At 37.5% G+C, this 21,454-nt stretch overlaps 3 protein-coding genes across 6 annotated transcripts in view; 1 reads left to right on the plus strand and 2 right to left on the minus strand.

The window, feature by feature from the left end:
• Positions 1-468: 468 nt before the first annotated feature.
• efhc2 (EF-hand domain (C-terminal) containing 2) lies at positions 469-13,546 on the minus strand. Its single transcript, XM_052148947.1, has 15 exons — positions 13,449-13,546; positions 10,944-11,132; positions 10,278-10,428; positions 9,978-10,201; positions 9,643-9,894; positions 9,250-9,357; positions 8,923-9,061; positions 7,662-7,827; positions 6,790-6,932; positions 6,474-6,670; positions 5,323-5,456; positions 4,946-5,140; positions 2,970-3,062; positions 2,772-2,874; positions 469-666 (listed from the first exon to the last, which is right to left on the minus strand). Exons 1-15 carry the CDS (start codon positions 13,488-13,490, stop codon positions 556-558), a joined length of 2,247 nt encoding a protein of 748 aa, XP_052004907.1. The 5' UTR covers positions 13,491-13,546; the 3' UTR covers positions 469-555.
• A 516-nt stretch (positions 13,547-14,062) lies between these two features.
• Positions 14,063-17,714, minus strand: LOC127659127 (FUN14 domain-containing protein 1). Its single transcript, XM_052148790.1, has 5 exons — positions 17,654-17,714; positions 16,039-16,195; positions 15,796-15,871; positions 15,558-15,686; positions 14,063-15,125 (listed from the first exon to the last, which is right to left on the minus strand). Exons 1-5 carry the CDS (start codon positions 17,670-17,672, stop codon positions 15,048-15,050), a joined length of 459 nt encoding a protein of 152 aa, XP_052004750.1. The 5' UTR covers positions 17,673-17,714; the 3' UTR covers positions 14,063-15,047.
• Positions 17,715-18,446: 732 nt separating this feature from the next.
• LOC127658732 (lysine-specific demethylase 6A-like) overlaps positions 18,447-21,454 on the plus strand; it is a 98,639-nt gene continuing 95,631 nt past the window's right edge. For 3 of the 4 annotated variants that reach the window (XM_052148186.1, XM_052148185.1, XM_052148187.1), the window contains exons 1-2: positions 18,448-18,906; positions 19,044-19,107. In XM_052148186.1, coding sequence (XP_052004146.1) covers positions 18,728-18,906; positions 19,044-19,107 — 243 coding nt within the window. In that variant the 5' untranslated portion in view covers positions 18,448-18,727. Of the gene's footprint in view, positions 18,907-19,043; positions 19,108-21,454 lie in introns of all 4 variants that reach the window. The other variant, XM_052148184.1, reaches the window with a different exon arrangement.

Genomic DNA, 21,454 nt, shown 5'->3' on the forward strand with positions numbered 1-21,454 from the left:
TGGTCAAAGTGAGAACAGCCAAGGTAAGTTATAAAAGGATATGCAACCTTTGCTTTTAACCATGGGAAACATGGTCTCTCTTTCGGTGCACTAAATGATATAAATGCCTTTGGGAAATAGGCATTTGGACTATGAATTTTCTCACAAATCTTATCTATATGACAGTCAGCTATTCTGAGGCAGTTTTCTCTCATATGGCCACGGCATGCTGCCATAATATATTGACAACTTTTTCCACATAATCATGGCAAATGTGCGTGTCTGTCTGCTTGTACATGAAATATGGTTTGATTTAGCTGCTCGTAACTTTAACTGCACCTTGCTTGGCCCCAAGGCACCAACAGCACGTCAAAATAATGTTCTCATTCCAAGATGATTTTGATTTTAAATGGAAGTCGATTCAAATGTACACATAAAAGATATTATGACATTTTAACATGCAACACAACACAAAATAATGTGCAACAATGAGAATTTATTCTGTGCAATACACGAAGTGGAGCAGATTTCTTGAGCTTGTTGTGGAGTTAGGTTGAGGATCCCAATGGGACATTCTCAGCTGTCATTAATGTTTGCTGCACTGCCAAAGACATCCTCCAGCAAGAGTGAGTAGTTGATGGTTTTAACTGCAGGGTCTACAGCTTCTCCTCTCCGGTCTACATCAAACTAAATACAACAGTACGACAAGGTTTGAGAAATAGTTCACAGAGGCTAGTGGAGCACAAAAATACAGCTGGCACTTTCATTTAATTTCTCAGCAAATTAAGGTGCACGGATACATTTATCAGGCCAGATTGACCAAAGCCTTTAGCACATAGTAAATGTCTTGTCCTTGGTGTTCGAAATAGCAGAATGTAAAAGTTTAATGGCATTGCGTGCTTCAGTATTCAGTACATCAGGTTAGGGTTAGGGTTAAGTTATAGTTCACCCAAAAATAAAAATTCACTCATGATTTAATGCCCTTCTGGCATCCCAGTTGTTATGACTTTCTTTATTCTGCAGAACACAAATTATGATTTTTAAAAGAATATTTCAGCTGTGTGGGTCCTCTCAATGGAAGTGAATGGGTGCCAAAAGCTCCAAAATCCACATAAAGGGAGCATAAAAGTAATCCATATGACTCCAGTGGTTAAATTAATGTGTTCAGACACTATATGACAGGTGATAGATGATAGGTGTGAGTGAGTGAGAAACGGATCTAAATTTAGGTCATTTTTATCATAGATTCTCCTCTCTGCCCAGTAGGGGTGATATGCATTAATCACAAAAAACAGAAGAAGAACGGGAAAGTGAAACTGAAGTGGAGATTGACTGAGCAGGGAGGAGAATTTATAATAAAAAAAAAAAGACTTAAATATTGAGCTCTTTCTCACCCACACCTATCATATTGCTTCAGAAGACATTGATTTAACTACTGGAATTGTATGGATTACTTTTATGTTGCCCTTATGTGGATTTAAGAGCTTCAAAATGTTGATACCCATTCACCTGCTTTGTATGGACCTACAGGGCTGAAATATTCTTCAACAAATCTGTGTTCAGCTGAAGAAAGAAAGTCAAACACATCTGCGATGGCATGAGAGTGAGTAAATGATGAGAGAATTTGAATTTTCAGGTGAACTTTTTCTTTATCCTAGATTAATACTGTAAATGGTGTGATAAAATAATGTTCATAGTTAGTTCATGGTGTCTAATGCATTTACTGTAACCATATAAACCACATGAACCTCACATTTTTGGGTGAACTATTCCTTTAAGGGAGGGCCAAAGGAAATGGCTAGAAGCAAATTTAACAGTCAATAAACTGAGACAAAATGAAAAATAAGTCTAGCTTCCAGGAATTGCTATTTAAAAGGATAGTTCACTCAAAAATCTAAATCCTCTCATCATTTACTCACCCTCATGCCATCCTTAATAGGTATGACTTTCTTCTGCAGAACACAAATTAAGATATTTAGAAGAATATTTCAGATCTGTACAATGCAAGTGAATGGTGGCCAGAAATGAAAATGATCCAGTCGGTTTTAGGTGAGAACAGGCCAAAATATAACTCCTTTTTCCACTATAAATGTTGACATAAGCATCATCGTGGGGATCATGATTTCAAGCTCAATAACACTTCCTAGCACCATTTAGTGCTCTGCACATGCATCAAGCACTAGGAAGTGTAAATGAGCTTGAAATCATGATTGTGCCTAGAGACTGCAATGGCAAGATGTACAGTGATGTGTCATACACATCTGGGAATGCATGCGGATCAGTAAACATTGAGAGAATTATTATTTTTATTTTTTTTGGTGAACTGTGATCTATCCCTTTAAATAGAAAAGACAGCGACAGAAACTATAGATAGGCTGACCACTATCTCCCCCTGCTGGTTAGTCAGACCATGCAGACCTGGAATGCACATAGTTTGAGTCACTGAGCAGATGGATCTGCTTAGACTCCAAGGAGGCATGCTAAATTACTGTGCTGTAATAAAAGCTCTACTTCAGAGTAGTTGTTGAGTGGGGTTTTCCCAAGGCTGGTTTTCTTGATGAAGCTTGTAGGTGCTCAAAACACAAACGCTCACACAGAGGAAATGTGTGTGGCTGCTTTAGCAAATGAAAGAGGATGACATTTAACAGACAAAAACACTATTTGATGACAAAATGTATTAAATATTTTAATTTTCATGTCATCGCATCACATCACAACAACTAATAGCTGCTTTGATCCTCTCTGTTTTGGAGAGATTTTCGTGTTAAGGATGAAACCTTTCAGTTATTCACCTTCAAGGTGACGTCTGGGTGTACAGCAGGGGTGGGGTTTTCTCTCCAGTTGATGCCTGAGAGGAAGGCATGGTAGTCAATCTTCTCAGACTTATCCTGAAACCTGGCAACGAATATAAGTGATAGGAAATATGAAAATATTGCACTGAAGTGTTTTATGGGTAGTCATAAATGGGAGTTTTTTTCTGTTGTTCCTACTTGTTAAGAAGAATTCTCAGTAGGTCATCAGACAGGGGCAGTCGGAAAGATTTACAGATGATCCGTGCCTCTTTGGCAGAGAGGTGTCCAGATCTACAGCACCATTTAAGTGAAAAGGAAGTGGTTAAAAATGAAGATGAAAAAGGAGAGTAGAAGAAGAAAATGATGATTATTATTAAACAAATAATTCATCCAAAATGAAAATTCAGTCAGAATTTACTCACCCTCGTGTTGTTCCAAACAGGTATGACTTTCTTGTTCATGCAGAACACAAAAGGAGATGTTTTAATGAATGTCACATACCCCAGAATATTGTGTTATATTCCAAGTCTACAGAAGGCATACAGTATCATTTATAGTAAGCACAAAACAACCCAAGTTATTGCGTGAACAGATGAGACACTGTGAACTTAAATTTGGGAATACTTGGAATATGATGCATGAGTGTAAGGGATCAATTTCATGATGCTTTGGGGTCACTTTTTAAGCTTGAAAGTGAGTTTTTCTCAACTGCCATTGTATTGAAGAGATAAACTGCAATATTCATGAAAACATCTCCATTTCTATACAGCATAAGAAAGAAAATCATACAGGTTTGAAACGTAATGAGGATGAGAAAATTAGGACATCATTTTCATTTTTGTGTGAGTTATTCCTTTTGTCTTTTTCTTTAACAGCCATTAGGCAAACCAACCATAATGAAACAAACAAACAAAAAAGATATTCAATATATCAGTCCTTTACATTACTAGCCAATGTGCAGGCACGCAATTTACACAAGCAGAAATCAGCTGCAGCATTGGAACACCCAATAGTTCTACACACCCCTCACATGTTTGTTTATTAAAGATTTAGTACAAATTGATTATCCTAAATAATAGGACTATTTATATGATACTATTTAGTATAATTTATCTAAGAAGAGTAGAGCGCTCTCAGCTCCATAGAAAAGATTTTACCATGTTTACATTTATTTTTGCAGCATTCCACATGCAGTATTTTCCCTCAAAACACAGCACAGCAAATGCTAAAAACAAAATCCACCGATCCTGTCTGGGCTTGCCAATGTGATTGAAGCTCTAGCCATTACAACTAAAACACATTAAAATAACAATTGATTTAAAAATGATTTTTGTCATCAAGTATGAACAGTCCTTATTATTGAGTTCATCACAGACAGATGCAGACATTCCAGGCAAATTTTTCTAAAGGATATTTAGAACATATCGGAAAACAACGAAACTTTCCACAGGGCCTGTTGGCATTGTTCCTCATCTATTTTCCTTGCCTGCAACATGCCACAGGGGTTCGTCTGTTTCCAATGCTTCACTTGAACCACTGGATCTAATCACACACCCTCAATCTAAAGCAGATTGATGGTTGTTCTACCACACTATTATGATTGTAAGTGGTGAGCATCAGTGCCTGTGTGACACTCTCAACAGTTGAGGGTGTGTGTCCTTATAGAACAGTGTGTAAATTCTTTTTGTGGTTCTGTAAGAATGCATGTTTATCTCAATGCTAATTTTGACCTTAGCACTGTTACATGTGCTTAAAAGCTACAGGTAGAGCAAAAGAATAAATAGAAATATTTGCTGTGTGTATATATATATAGTTTATACAATAATACTCATTTGATTATTTGATGTTTAATATGTTTAAACATCCACTGAATGTACTGAAACTGAAATATATTTGGTCTCAGTCATGAAAGATGAGCAGAATTGTGTTTGGGTGAAAATCATTCAAAAAACATTTCATAGGTAAACTGTTGCATTCAATTCAATGCGACAATTTAAGTAAGAATGGATTCATGAATGGTTACACAGAAGTTTGTTTAGCTTATGTTTGATGATTAAGACCCACACTGTCTTAAAATATCAAATACAAGGAAATACCTCTTAAAACTATTTTATTTGAGCATTGAAATAGAACAGGAAGGTGATTAAATGGTGAAACCCATGCTCAAGCCCTACCTTTCTCGGTCCTCATGCGTGAAAGCTTGCACCATATCTAAAAAGTTCTCAAAGTGTTTCTTTTTTAGCTGATCCTGAGCCACAGCAAGCATGAGGCTCACATCCTCCTCTGGCTGCTCCTGCACTGAATAGGTGCGACCCAGAGTCATGATCTCATGCTCAGACAACTGAACGCCCATATCTGCCAACAGAGTCCTGCAAAGGAACACAACCATTTACTGATGCTCAGACGTTTAAGGAATTTGGGGGGGGGTTATGGTTTGTTTTAAAATTTTACATATTAACAGTTTTATTTAATTTATTTATTTATTTATTTTTTCTGAGCAGTGCATTTGCTTCTTTTGTTCCTTTATTTGTGTCTTTGGCTAGCTCCTTACCTGAATGACTCATATGGAATCAAACCAGTGTTTCTTGGGTCGCTCATCGCAAAGAACTGTTTTACTTCTTTCAGCTTTTCCTCACTGATGAACTTTATCTTGCTTATAATGGTGCCAATGTTGGCCTTGGGGAACTAAGCAATCGAGAGAGATAGGTGAAAAACTTTCAGTTAAGTTTTTGTGAAGCAACGTGTATGTTGGCAATGCCTAGCAAAAGTTTTGAATGTTTTTTTTCATTAAACAATGTTGAATGTTACAGTTTTTCTGAATTGCTAAGACAATAAACCCCATTCTCTGAACCAAATGCTCAGTGGCCTTGTCGAATCAATTACTCTTTTGGCAAAACCATAAACAACTTCAGCTAGTTTTTCATCATTTTGCAAATCTCATCCATTGATCTGTTTGATTTTGAACACAGATGAAATGGTTTTGAGGACATTGTTTGATTTTGCCAGAAAAGTCAGTGGTTTTGTGAATGCAGTTTGAAGATTTGGTTTTGTGTTTAAAGTAGTGAGAAAATGGGAGAAAGTATATAAATGTATATATATTTCACAGATTGCCATCAAAAGAGAAGAGAAGGAAAGAGAAGAGATGAAACAAGAAGAGAAGAGACAAGGTGAGATGTGATGAGATGAGAAAGGAAGAGGTGAGATGTGATGAGATGAGAAAGGAAGAGATGAGATGAGATGAGATGAGAAATAAGAGATGAGAAGAGAAGAGAAAGAAGAGATGAGATGAGATGAGATGAGAAGAGATGAGAAAGAAGAGATGAGAAGATAGAAGAGACAAGACAAGATAAGAGGAGACAAGATGAGAAAAGACGAGAAGATAAGAGACAAGATGAGTTGAAAAGAGATGGTATGAGACGAGATGAGAAGAGACAAGATTCGAGGAGATGAGAAGAGACAAGATGAGACAAGAAGAGACAAGGTTCGACGAGAAGGGAAGATACAAGATGAGAAGAGACAAGATGAGAAGAGAAGAGACACGATGAGACAAGAAAAGATTATATGAGAAGATAAGAGATGAGAAGAGTGAAGAGATGAGAGAAGATGAGCTGAGAGATGAGATAAGATAAGAAGAGACGATGCAAGATGAGAATAGAAAACATGAAACACGATGTGATCAGAAGAGCCGAGAAGAGAAGTTACCTCCTCTGCATGCTGCTGCAAATAGTTGAATGTAAATTCATCAGCATCCAGCAAATGGAAGGGCTGATTGTTCAGATGCAGCTCAGCTCCCACATACAAATCCTGAGCTTTGAAATACTCCGACATCTCACTCTTAAAGAGCTCCTGACCTGGCTTCTTCACTCGGCCTCTCTCCAAGAACTTACCCGCAATTACGCCTTAAGAATTTAATAACATCTTCATTATGGGTTTAGCATTTTGAAATTAACTGAAGTTAAAGAACTAAACTAGAATAGTTTTAAACTGAACTCAGTTTAACCAAACAAGACTGCATTACCTGAGTTTCTCTGAGGAGGTTCAAAGATTGCTATTGTATCATCACTAAGGTAGAACGATATGATAAAAACACGTTCCTTGTCGATAGGGTTCTCTGTTGTCATTTTCCCCACAAATCTCAACACGTTGCTTACCAGGCCTTGCCTAACAAAGAGTTGAGACAAAGCTAGTGTAAAGTCATCTGATGGAAGAGCATTTCCCCCAGCTATCAATTCATGCATGCATAGAACCATTACTCCCTTCAAAGTTATTTCAGTTAGTTCTGGACCTTCTTGTTTCTGTGGAGCAGAATGCAAAATGCAACATGAAAGGGGATTGAGAACGACATTCTGCCTAACATCGCAATTTGTGTTCCGCAGAAAAAGGAAATCATACAGGTTTAGAACAGCTATCCCTTTAAATGAACTAAATGACAAGTTTCAGAGAATCCTTCGTTTATGGCTTTCCTCAAAACTGTTCTCCTGCCAACATCTGACAATGTATTGTCCAAAACAAACTGAGGAAGAGAATAATTTGGTACTGGTTCTGGGATTATGGTTGGAAGCAAAACCCTATGGAGCCGTGAAGACAACATATAATAATAAACCAGCTGGCAAAAAGTACCAGAAGTGTCATGTGGTTGCATTCTAGCAACTGATTATTTTTGATGGACACGTGTTTTCTGCTCACCAAAGCTGTACTGCGACTAACTGCACTTAGCTGATGAAGGATTACATTAGTAGAACAGATAAGGGTCTAAACTCTTCTGTCAAAATGATCAGAAAGCCAGTAAAGGTCCAGCATGTTGATTTATTTTAATATTTATGGTTTTAAAAGAAGTGGAAAAGTATACTCTGGACATCCTAAGAGAGATTAGAAATGGAGAGAGCTTACCTGTCTTTTTCCATGAGTTTCCTAAAATCCTTCTGTGGGGGCTTGGGCAGCAAACCCTGACAGGAGCAGAGGGAATCTTCCTCAGATCCAAATCCAGTGTATGGTGGCACCTGCCTTGTTGGTTTAGCAGGGGGCGGGGTTGTATATGAGACAGGTGTGAAGTCCTCTATGAAGCCACACAGGGAGAAAACATCAAAAGAGCAAATATAAGGATAGAAAAAAGGAAGAGAGTCTGGAGAGAGTGTAAAGAGTTGGGTTTATCCATTTAATTTAATCTATAACCCCTTAACCTCTGAAGAGGGAGCAAGTGATCTATCAGTAGCTTGTGTCATCCTGACTCCATTATGCTCATGTGAAACTAATGCTATGATCTCTTCAATCAGTATAATGCCGCACAAGCCACAATGGATGGATGCACGCGCACCCGTATTGTGTTACTGTTGGCACGGAGCTCCTACGCTTCTCATGTCCAGGCTTTTGAAGATAAAGAGGCAAGGCAGGCCATTGCTCATATTTACTGCCCAAAACCTGAATAGCCCTGAGGTGTCAATCGGTTCTGCTCCTTTATTCTTCTGCTCAGTCCATGCAAAAGCAAGGAGCTATGACAGTTATTCAGAGGGATGAAAGCACACTGGGGAGAATTACAGTCTCATAGAGACATGGGATTTACGACAGGAAGATTTACGACAGGAAGAAAACAATTAACCACCTGGTGGTTAGACCACCAGGCTGGAAATTATTGCACTTCTTTGAGTACAAGGAATTATTTACATTTCCAAAAATAAATAAATAAATATAAACCATTAATTAACAATTATGATACTAATTATTATTATAATAAATATCTGAAAGCTCAGTGTAAGGTCTGACCAATATCAACTTTAAAAGCATATTTTTTATACAGTATTTTTTTTATATAGCCTACTGTATGTTAAATTTTTTATATCACATACTATATCACATTGCTGTTGAAATATGTCCCAAAATGTTCTCTCTTTACTGTCTGTCTCATAAAGTAACTGTCCAGCATAACTGTTATGTGTGTACTACATAAATGTGTATGTAGACTGTTAGGTTCTGTATTTTGTCAAGCCTGTGTGTGTACTGTCTCAATTTTCAATAGTTTTATATCAAATTAGCACCAAGAACTGAAAAAAAGGAAGCAAATAAATAATGGAATTGTGTAACCTCATGTGCACATAAGCTTAAATGAATAACATCTGACTTGCCTGACTTGATAAACAGTCATGTTGTAACTCACCAATACCGTATTTGGAGCGATAATACTCTTTAGTGAAATTGTCGCATTCGCATATCAAAATCCTACGACCCCACACATTAATGATGCTTCCAATGGTCAGGTCACAGTCTTTATAGAATTCTTCCTCTACAGCTCCAGTCTGTAAAATATCAATGAGACAATGACATTTAACTTTTCTAAAATTAAAACATGGCTATTAATCTACATAACAAAAGAATGGTTTGTGAAACACCCACTGCGAATAAAAGCAGTGATTGTCCTTTACCTGGGGCCTTTTGCCAATGGATGGCAACAGTGACAAACTCATAATTTTGCCTTTGTACTTACTTTGAGGCTATCCAAAATGTAGCGTCCTTCTTGTCCGATTGGTCCAAATACATTAAGGACTGTGCGGTCTGTTATTTCTCCGGGCTGATGTTTGGGAATAGGAGCATGCTGTTCAGCAGAATCAAGAGAAAATAATAGCAATTTGTCTTGAAGGACAGGCTGGGAAGAATGATATTTAGAACATAAGTTGAAGGACAAGTCAAATTTGAGAACATAATTATTTTCTCACTGGGGGATTCCAATAAACCTGAAAGGCAACAGAACATCTGACGAGACAACTTAATAAAAAAAAACAAGGTGGAATAGACTCATTTCCATTCCATTTTTACAACATACCCATTGAAACCATCTCTTCTGTAGCACAGAATCTTTCACCCCCTGTTTCTTACTAACCTTGGGAAGCTTTCCCCTGTGCAGAAATTTAGGGACAACATCTCGACCTGAGTTTGGCTGGAAAACTTCATGAATTTCTATGGTATCATCTGCCAGGAAGTAATGCAAGATCAGCTTTCTGGGGTCTCTAAACATGTTCTCAGTGTCATCCCAGTAGCAACAGAAGCACAGGACTTTGCGGTCATGTTCCAAGAACTGCTTTAGGGTATCCATTCTTTCATATGGCCTTAGTGGCTTCATGCTCTCCTCCATCTATGAGGTTGAAGGAAACATTACAAGAACATTCAGACCTCTTCAGTATTGTTTGTACTATTCAAACGTATGATGCTTCTTACCTCTTGTCGATGGGTGGTATAGGGATCTGTGGGCGTTGAAGCAGTGGGGTTTATTCGCACCCCGATTTTTCTCAAGAAGTTGTGTGTGAAGGGGTCACAGTCCGTAATTTTAAAGGTCTTAGAATAGAGCACTATTTCCTGATTGATATTGAAATGGTGCACATTGTGAAAGAGATCATCTTTAGGAGCTGGGAGAGGAATGCGGTGGCGCCGAATTAGGGTACCTACATGGAAAGAGAACAGCTGGATTTAGATAGTTATCAATCAGGATGCTAAATGTTTGATTTTAATTTTGTTTACCCTGTGGGATCCCACTGTTTTTGAGTTCTGGCTCCACTACTTGTATGGTGTCATCCTCCAAGTAAAAGTAAATCTTACACTTTCTTACTCTATATTTTTCTTCCCTCCTTTGAGGAACAGATTCTTGGAAATAAGCATCAAAACATAGGACCTTCGGGAAAGAAACAAAGTGAAAAAGTATATTAATAGAATTTTAAATATAAATATACATTTAGGCCCTGTGATTTTCGGGCCAACTGTCCAGGGTGTTTCCCTGCTTTCGGCCCGAGACAGCTGGGATAGGCATCAGCCCTACCCATGACGCTGCATAGGACGAGCGGCTATAGATGAATGGATAGACGGATTTAAATTTAGTTATTTACAGATGCTTTTATCCAAAGACACTTACTTTATTAAAACAGCAAGCAATTTGTCATACAAAAATCAACAATATGTGCAGTATCGCAATGCCAGTTTGGCTGGAGTAGAATAGAAGCTCACATAGATAAAGATTCAGACAAGGAATTTGTATAAATGTTTTTATTTATTAAAGTATGTTCATTTAGTGTGGATTCGTTAAGTGCTCATGGATATAACTTTGGATACAACTAGTTAATATGTAACTTTGAATAACTTTGGATAGCACTAGTTAAAATGTAAATTATATTACATCCAGTGGCAACAAACCTGTTTGTCAAAGGCTAACCATGCTGGGGCATCTCTGCCTTCTCCCTTTGGAAAGAGTGAATACTTGGGTCTTGTCCTCTGCCCAGGTAGCAGTTCCCCTCCAATAGCTGGCTTTTCTGCCCCAACCACCATGGCTACTCCATTTAAATAATCAAAATGCTGAGACTTGTGAAATTTGTCCCTTCCAAGCTGGAAATAGTTCATATAAAATAAAATAAATAAATGAGTAATGTGTTATTTACAACATCATTCTGCTTCTCCAATAAAAATATGTACTATCAAAATAAATCAAATAAAAATAAATGTATATATATATATATATATATATATATATATATATATATATATATATATATATATATATATATACACTCACCTAAAGGATTATTAGGAACACCTGTTCAATTTCTCATTAATGCAATTATCTAATCAACCAATCACATGGCAGTTGCTTCAGTGCATTTAGGGGTGTGGTCCTGGTCAAGACAATCTCCTGAACTCCAAACTGAATGCCAGAATGGGAAAGAAAGGTGATTTAAGCAATTTTGAGCATGGCATGGTTGTTGGTGCCAGACGGGCCGGTCTGAGTATTTCACAATCTGCTCAGTTACTGGGATTTTCAACCATTTCTAGGGTTTACAAAGAATGGTGTGAAAAAGAAAAACATCCAGTATGCGGCAGTCCTGTGGGCGAAAATGCCTTGTTGATGCTAGAGGTCAGAGGAGAATGGGCCGACTGATTCAAGCTGATAGAAGAGCAACTTTGCCTCAAATAACCACTCGTTACAACCGAGGTATGCAGCAAAGCATTTGTGAAGCCACAACATGCACAACCTTGAGGTGGATGGGCTACAACAGCAGAAGACCCCACTGGGTACCATTCATCTCCACTACAAATAGGAAAAAGAGGCTACAATTTGCAAGAGCTCACCAAAATTGGACAGTTGAAGACTGGAAAAATGTTGCCTGGTCTGATGAGTCTCGATTTCTGTTGAGACATTCAGATGGTAGAGTCAGAATTTGGCGCAAACAGAATGAGAACATGGATCCATCATGCCTTGTTACCACTGTGCAGGCTGGTGGTGGTGGTGTAATGGTGTGGGATGTTTTCTTGGCACACTTTAGGCCCCTTAGTGCCAACTGGGCATCGTTTAAATGCCACGGCCTACCTGAGCATTGTTTCCGACCATGTCCATCCCTTTATGGCCACCATGTACCCATCCTCTGATGGCTACTTCCAGCAGGATAATGCACCATGTCACAAAGCTCGAATCATTTCAAATTGGTTTCTTGAACATGACAATGAGTTCACTGTACTAAAATGGCCCCCACAGTCACCAGATCTCAACCCAATAGAGCATCTTTGGGATGTGGTGGAACGGGAGCTTCGTGCCCTGGATGTGCATCCCACAAATCTCCATCAACTGCAAGATGCTATCCTATCAATATGGGCCAACATTTCTAAAGAATGCTTTCAGCACCATGTTGAATCAATGCCACGTAGAATTAAGGCAGTTCTGAAGGCGAAAGGGGGTCAAACACAGTATTAGTATGGTGTTCCTAATAATCCTTTAGGTGAGTGTATATACACACACATATATATTAGTACTGTGCAAAACATAAGTACTGTGTAGGCACTTAAGATGTTTCACAAAAACAGTTGTCTTAAGATGGTAATATTCAGCTTAAGTGTGTCAATAGGAAAAATTCTGAAAATAGAAAAGATTAGAATAGAAGAACAGGATGCTCTGCAAGAGATGGCATTGCCCCCACAAAGCCCCCCACTGAACATAGAGTCAGACAGAAGCAATTGAGACAGCCTAAATAGATAAAAGAACTGTGGCAAATTCTCCAAGAAACTTGAAACATCCTATCTGCCAACAGCCAAGAAAATCTTTGTCCAGGTGTACCTAGGAGAATTGGGGCTGTTTTAACGGCAAAGGTGATCACACCAAATATTGATTTAGCTTTTTTATGGTTACTGGACTTTGTATGATGTTACATGAAAATTATTTATGGTATTATAACATCTTTACAATACAATATTTTTCACAAGTGCCTAAAACTTTTGCACAGTATTGTGTGTGTGTATGTATGTATGTATGTATATGTATATATATATATATGATTCCTGCATTTCAATTTCATAACCAAATTTACATTTCATAACAAAAATTCCATAACGAAAAAAAATATTTTATAATATTTTTTTATATATATAATTTTGTTATTTTTATTTTATTTTGTTAAACATTACTCAGTTCAATTGTATATACATTTGTTATGAAATTGTAATGCATACATCTTACATTTATGTAGGCTACTTTAAAAACCTTTTATTCTTCATCACATATATAAAGTCAGGATAAATCTGTCAGCTAACAGAACAAAATAGCAAAGTAAACATACATACACAACTTCTTTCGCAGCATTTAGATGTGTATTTCCTTTTTCTGGAGAGTGGAGACAGACAAAAATTTAAATAAGTATTTATGACAGTACTTACATTTTTATTGACTGAATTTCCAGGCAGCATCGGCAACGCCATAGCGGCTCAATGCTTGGACGACCCCAGACTGTGCAACTGCATTGCCAAGGTAACAGTTTGTTTGCAAGTATCATTGCCTGGCAACGAAACATAGATCACGTGATAAACGAGTCGGCAATTGTTTACATATAATCTATCAGACCATCGTTTCAAATAAATATATATTTTAGCAACAAAGGCCAATCTTGAATGTCCGCGGTACATACATATCACGTAGCAGGAAAAGTAAATAAAGAAGATAGAATCAAACAGGCAGTCGTGAATTATTCATCGACGCGCAAATCAATTATTCCAGGACCGAACTACATTTGGATTATGTGTCAATAACTTGATCAATATTTCATAAATGTACTTTCCCTGTAAAAATTAATCATTTTACGTTTAACAATATAATAAATTCATATGCTGGCTGCCCCTCTCTCCCAGCACTTAAAATAAACAAGAAAACTTTGATTCCACTTAAAATTACAACAATGCTGTTCCAGTTTAATAATAGGGAGAGCAACAGACTGCATAACATAATAATAATTTAAAAAAAATTAATGAATACACAAAATAGTCAAAAACAGACTTTTGTTTTTTATTTCCACAAACATGTTATTGTATATTTACGAATACATCAATAAGAAAAGAGAGAACAATCAACTAATTCAAAACCAAAGGAAACAAAAATAGGTTGTATATTTTGTATATATGAACTAGCTTCAAAATGACGTCTTACCGATAGACAATGAGCAAAAAGCTAAACATGAACAAATAATAACAATAAGAATAAAAATTACTTTGTCGCATGCCTACATTTTTCTTTAAACAAGTTTTTGGCACAATATATTTTCTCTCCATCCAGCTGTTTACACTATGTACAGTCAAGAACAACATTTTAGGGAAATACATTCAACAATTACAGTAGAGCTGTTCAGCCATGATGCTAATTTGTATACAAACCTAGAAGGCTAATTAGACATGGGTTTCTTTTTTATTTTTCATTGGGTTTTTCAATTTATGAGTAAAATAAGGTTTGTGGTAAACATTATTGGCAGATCCTTGGTTGTTTTGTTCTACAAACAGAAATTACACACAGTCATACCCAAACATGCATTTTGAAGCCGCCATGATTTATTTATTTTTTTATGTTGCTAACAAGTTAACGTGCCTTCAGAAACTGAAAACCGCTCTGGTGATTATCTAGCAACTTATTGTCACATTTTTTTTTTAAAAACACAGCAGGTTCAAAATTCACATTTGGAGATTGACCGTGTGTCATTCATGTTGAAGAACAAAACTTTAAAGTATCTTCAAGAAATGTTTACCACAGACCTTATTTTACTCTTAAATCCAAAACTGACATTATTAAAACCCACAGGAAAATCTCTAGGGAACCTATGGCTTGAAATTGCTAAATCTCTTCTGGGTTTTTGTGTACAACCTGAACAGCTCTATAGTTCATCAAATGTCCATATCACAGTCACATAGTTCTTTTTACAGTACATCAAGCTTCCGTGTATCGCTGTGATACTCAAATTAGATCAATGGTAACACAGCAGGACATGGTTTCATTTATGATGCCAAGCCCAGCAGAAATCCTCCAACAAATCCACCCGAGATAACAATATTCCTCTTCACAAATTCTGTAGACTGTATAACAAAATGTTATCAATGACAGAATATAGACTAAAGAACATACAGTATATAATATATAGCAAAAAAAATTTGCTGGAGCGTTAGATGCATGCACTAAATAATTTGTTCTAATTGTGTGGGAGGGCAAAATAGCAAGAGAACCCAAGTATTTCAGCAGCAGCATACTAACCCTGTTAGCATCAACATTAGACAATTGTTTGTGTAACCAGATATTCACAGAATACTACAATAATACACCTAGTAATAACAGTTTAAATTGTCAAACATTAATGTTGAAGTTGTGGCATTAAAATGTCAAAATAATTGCCTTTTACAAGTGTTATAATCACTTAATAGACCGTAGACTGGTATAGGCAGGAACAATTGAAATAAAGTGGGCAAAGCAAAGTCAATACAGCCTTGATGCTAACATAAAGCAATACCCACCTCTTCTATAAAGGAATTAAGCTCAGGCGCTGCTTTATTTGCCTTTTTCTTCAAATGCTTTTTAGCTTTATTGACATCCTTTTCCACTTTCCTCCAGTCCACCTGCACATAGCCACTGTGGTTGGCAATCTGAAAACAAGAAAATCAATATTTTTTTCACAGTTAGGATGATATTAAATCATAATGAATCCTTAACAATGGCTTGGCTGAATGATGTAGACAGTTTAATAATCCATACTTGTAACAACAGAAATCCCCCTCCAACAGCAGTCGCCACAATTTTCCCAACCCTCTGAAAGAGATAACCAGCACACCTAGAAGACAGGCATTTTGAGTGGACATATAAATGTATGCATTTATTTTGTTATTTTGTGTGTGTTTATGCAAGTAATACAATGTAGAATGGAGCTGACCATATTTTAAAGATTAACATTTGACTTTAAAGAGCATATAAAATAGCAAATTCATTATTAATACTAACCATCCAGTCACCCCACCCATCATGATCTGTGAAGCCACTGAGTACTTTTCTGCAATAGGTCCGGTATTGTTCCCAAAAACACGACTCCACCATTGATGTCTCCTGGCAAAATCTGTGATGTTAACGACCTCATACAATTCATCTTCACTTTCTGCATCTACATGTAAAAAAAACTGTTTTCATAGCTGTATAACTGTGTTTTTTTTATATTTACAGAGACAAAATCAGAAAACTCAAAATTTAGGGTACGAACAGGGTTAAATACACATTTTATTTTTTTTTCTCACAAAACACAAAATAGCAGCAGAAACTACCCGGTACTTTCCTAAACACTTGTTTGTCATTATGCACTGCAACATTTTCCTGGTCCATGATATCACTGCATTCAATGACTAAATATTGATTTTGAGGCCATTTGAACGGTCCAATAAGTGAATTGATATTATTTTGGGGTTAAAATCCCCCCTGTTGCAGGGGCTAAAGGCCCCTATAAAGCACATATTTACATATATTCAGTAGTGGCCAAAATACTGGCACCCTTGGTAAATATGCACAAAGAAGTCTATGAAAAAAAATCTGCATCGTTCAGCATTTTGATCTTTCATTAAAAAAATTAAAAGGGGGAAATAACTTATTATTAAATAAATATTTTTCCCCAAAACGCATTGGCCATAAGTATTGGCACCCTTTAATTCAATACTTTTTCCAACCTCTCATTGCCAAGATAACAATTCTGAGTCTTCTCTTATAATACCTAATGAGGTTGGAGAACACCTGACGAGGGATCTGAGACCATTCGTCCATACAGAATTTCTACAGATCCTTCAAATTCAGATGTCTATGTTGGTGGACTTTCCTCTTCAGTTCACCCCACAAATTTTCTATGGGGTTCAGGTCAGGGGACTGAGATGACCAATGGCAGAAGCTTGATTTTGTGGTCAGTGAACCATTTTTGGGTTGATTTTGATTTTGTTTTGATTCATTGTCCTACTGGAAGTTCCAACCAGGGCCCATTGTAAGCTTTCTGGCTTAGGCAGTCAAGTTTTAATATTTGATCTGTTGGTATTTGATAAGAGTCCATAATGCCATGTATCCGAACAAGATGTCCAGGACCTCTGGCAGAAAAACAGCCACACAACATTCAAGATGCAACACCACATTTAACTGTGTGCATTGGATACTTCATCTCTGTGTACGCCAAACCCATCTCTGGTGCTGCCAAAAAGTTTTTTTTTGTTTCATCTAACCACAGAACCTGGTGCATTTGAAGTTCCAGTTGTGTCTGGCAAACTGAAGATTTTGTTGCTGGATGAGAGCAGAGGCTTTTTATTATATAAACTCATACTGCGATAACCTGAGAGCAAAGGATGGTTTAAACGCATCGACCCACATGCATGTAGAAAGACACGAAGGAAAATGTATTACATTACGGTGAATTTCGCCAGATTTAGCTACATTATACCTGTACAATCAAAGCGAAATGATAATCTAACAACACAGAGATGTACTACATTTGAAACAGTTACAATCACATCGCATATTTCCAGGAGAATTAAATGTACATGTTGTCAATAAAGACAATACATGCAAGTGTTTATATTGCCAATTTATTTACTTTCACCGCGATCCGCCATTTTATGAGGCTGCGTTCACAATGTTCGCAACCGCTGCAGCCCTACGTAAAATCCTGCACAAATTACGTACGGTCACTTGTCACAGATTAATACGACTGCTTATATGTTCTATTCACAAATATGCTTTTTTAGAGAATTGTGTAACTTGAATAAAAATATAATTTCCCTACAATATCAATGAGTGAAAAAGCCTGAAGCTGTCTTTATTTAAATATTTACGAAAGGTGATTGATTGATGTTGCCTTCAGGTATTAATACTTGCATGGGTCATTCATTATTTGGGATCTTTAAAATGTTAACACATTTTACGCAGTCATCCCATCGCTTTAATTAAAATAAAGAAATAAAATAAAGAAAGAAAGAAGGAGGGAAAGAAAGGAGTCAAATTAACTTGTTATAAATATTAACGAAATGTTCTGTAAAAACTTGGCTTTCTCCAATTGATTTAGTCATACTGCCTCATGCAACAAATTTACATTTGTAAATATTTCGGAAAACATGCTCCTCAAATCCTCAAACCCTGTGTTTCAAACAGACAGATGCACTAACCAATAATGCTTTTGATTTTGGTGTTACGTAATCATAATAAATCCAGGAGAACCAATCGCAGCAGACGAAGATATAGCGTAAAGTTCAGAGGGTTTGTTATTTACCCTCCCCCTTGAATGTTATGAAAAAAGGGATCCCGAGACAAGGCTAATCACGTGGGCACCATTGAAATTAGTGATAGGTCAAAACCACAGAGAAGGCGTTCCGACGGCGGCGGCGTGGGTTCACTTGAGTGACACAATTATAACAAGTTTGAGCTGGCGACTGGGGGGGAAGTTTGAGCTATTACCAAATCACAATTTGCCGTCAAACCCTGCATTGCGCGTGCTGCATGCATTTTGGTGTACCGGCTAACTGCGACTCGTTTATGTCGAGGACAATGTGAAAAAGGGTTGTTTGGAGGAAATTATTTTCCTTGGAGGATTACCCATCTATTCTTTTTGTTTAACGCAAAAAAAAGCGCTCGGTTTACGGTGCGAAAATTGTTTCACTGGAGTTTTTCGTCTATGAAATCGTGCGGAGTGTCGGTGGCCGCTGTAGCTTGCGCTGCTGCTGCTGGTGGTGGTAGTAGTAGTAGTAGTGGTGATGAGGAAAAGAAAATGGCGGCGGGAAAAGCGAGTGAAACCGATGAGGACTTTCCGAAGCTTACGCCGCAAGAAAGGGATCGTTTAGCCGGCATAGACAGGTCAGACAAAGCCCCCTTGCTTGCACTGGCGACCCTCCGTTAATTTTTACAACCCGTCTTCTCGTGTTAAAGCGTTGTTAATAATTGCGGTGCAGGTAAAGTAACACGGAACCGCCTGTGTTGTCTTCTATTTGCAGCACACTGTTTGGATTTCAGAGGCTTCATGAAGATGGCGCCAGAACGAAGGCCTTGCTGTTAAAGGTAAGTGCATGACACTGGTAGGGTTCTATGGACAGATACTCCATCAAAGGAAATGTTTAATGCAACTTCGGCCACACCGAGCCCACACAAGTACACTTTACATGAAAGCAACCAGTTAAATAAATGCAACCTATAAATGGGTTGTCCGTTAATCCCATACTAGGCGAAATTGCAATGCAACAGCAGTCAATTACAGAATTGTCAATTTCCAATTGCTCTGTGCTTACCCAGTAATACAATATGCGTGCCATTGCTTGGGGACTAGATAGTGATACATAGTTACTTTATAAATTGCAGTGCAATATAAGCTAGGCACAATAAACACTATTGCACCAAATACAGTAGTATACAGAGACGTTGGCTACACAATGCTCGTCAGTGATGGGCTGTTTAGTTACTTCCTGCTGTAATTATTTTAAATATGAGACCGTTTCGAAAGTGGCCAGACAGTCTAGTTTGCGTGCTAGATTTGTTGACTTCGTGCGCGTCAGGCTTTCTTTATTTTGTGCTGCATTTGTTTTTTATCACAGTCTGAGGACGAGACCCATCATAACGTGTTCTCAGTCCAGATTATTTCGTTAAAATATTTTTTTTTATTTACGTTGATACTTTGTCATTTGCACCTGTTTTCGCCCATTATATACCCAATTGTCAGTGTGGCTCTTTAAATAAGTGTGGGGGATGTCATGGTAACGGAGGTGTTTTTTATTATTATTTCGATTGAGCATGCAATTTGCAGTGAATATCCTGTTAAAGCAGTCGAATTGTCTTTATATTGAGCTAGATGGTGCATATGTCGTTGATGACCACCCATCTATGTATGTTTAACTATCCGAGTTGGTCATGCCAGACCAGGCCAAAGTTGTGAATTAACGAATTTATTTGCCAACCTTAGACCACTATCTTCTCCTTTAGTGTTAAATGACCTATTCATCTCTGATACCTGAGATTTAACCGGTGTCATCATAGCTACATATTAGATGGTTAGCATGATGCTAATCAAGTGTAAACGCATGAGAGGAGAGTCATATGAAATCTGCTGGGCTGTTTTTAGACTTACCCCAACAGTCAGGCTTTCAAATGACGTGATTATCGTTGACCTGTGCATTAATAATGCTTGTGGTAGGGTTTGCAATTCATTTAGGTAACTGTGGGTTTGAGTACTTAAAGGGCACCTGTTGTGCCCCTTTTCACAAGATGTAATTTAATACTTTGGTTTCCCCAGAATGTGGCTGTGAAATTTCGGCTCAAAATACCCTACAGATAATTTATTATACCATGTTGAAATGCCAATTTTTGGGTGGGAATAAAAACGAGCTGTTTTTGTGTGTGTGTCTTTAAATTCAAATGAGCTGGTTCTCCCTGTCCTGTATTCAGAATAAGGTGGAGTTTTGACAGCCTTATGTTTGAGTCAGACACTGATGAGGGAGAGAATCTGTCAGAAGTAACAACTTTAAGAATGAACAAGGAAGATTCCAAATGGTTATTTGACAAATGTATTTATTTGTTGTAGAGATTTTTCAGCAGTTTTGCAACGATGGATGAACAACACACAAATACTGTTACAATGTTCACTATGTGCTATAATGAAACAACACAAACAAACATGTTTAACACATTGCGTAGTGTTCACTTATTAATTGGTGCACAGGTGTAGCAGTGTCCGTCAACAGTCGTGGGTAGGGCCTGTACAAAGTGATGTCACTTTGTACAGAATCTGCGAAAGGCATGTTCTGAGACCGTGCTTATGATTAATGGGGATTAAAAAAAAGGTCTGAGTGGATTTTTATCATTATAGGGTGGTTGTGTACACACACTGCAACACATTTATGTTCAAACACCATGTAAAAGTGAATTTTGCATAATAGGTCCCCTTTAAGAATTAGAATTGATGGGGGGTTGTCATGTGGCTGTGCAAGATGACTTGATGTACTTTGCTAGGTTGGATGGTTTTGCTGTATTTGCGGGAATTACATAAGTGTTGGTCACTTGATTTGTTATAAAGGCTGATGCATCCATCTCAAGGTATCGTTTACTTGGCTACATTTGTATAGAGTGTGGCGATATTTAAATATCGGATCGGGACTCTGAATCGGCAGATATTTAATAGCTATTTAAATATCGGATCCGGGGCCAAAAAGGCTGATCGGGACATCCATAGTGATTATGGCATTTAGTGGTAGCTAGCTAGCCAATGTTAGGAGGTTTAGCAAACGTAACCTTAGCTTTGCTAACATTAAATCTTTCACTTCCGTTGTGAATAAAATCCTGTTGACATTTTTGCACTCGGCTAAACGGCCTAGCCAGCAAGCTACATGAAGAAGAGTGTCAACTCCAATGTTGTTGA

The sequence above is a fragment of the Xyrauchen texanus genome, chromosome 18 (assembly GCF_025860055.1).
Source record: "Xyrauchen texanus isolate HMW12.3.18 chromosome 18, RBS_HiC_50CHRs, whole genome shotgun sequence".
NCBI lineage: Eukaryota > Metazoa > Chordata > Actinopteri > Cypriniformes > Catostomidae > Xyrauchen > Xyrauchen texanus.

Bases quoted from the DNA above. Each gene is read 5' to 3' on its own strand.
- efhc2 (XM_052148947.1), bottom strand. From the start codon at position 13,490: ATGGCGTTGCCGATGCTGCCTGGAAATTCAGTCAATAAAAAT. The intron at 9,358-9,642 runs GTTAGTAAGAAA...TCTGCTGAACAG, and splicing joins ACAGGGGAAAGCTTCCCAAG to CATGCTCCTATTCCCAAACA. The intron at 667-2,771 runs GTGAATAACTGA...TGTTGTATTTAG, and splicing joins ACCCAGACGTCACCTTGAAG to TTTGATGTAGACCGGAGAGG.
- LOC127659127 (XM_052148790.1), bottom strand. The intron at 15,872-16,038 runs GTTAGTATTAAT...CCTGTCTTCTAG, and splicing joins ATGGGTGGGGTGACTGGATG to GTGTGCTGGTTATCTCTTTC. The intron at 15,687-15,795 runs GTATGGATTATT...TCTTGTTTTCAG, and splicing joins GGGGATTTCTGTTGTTACAA to ATTGCCAACCACAGTGGCTA.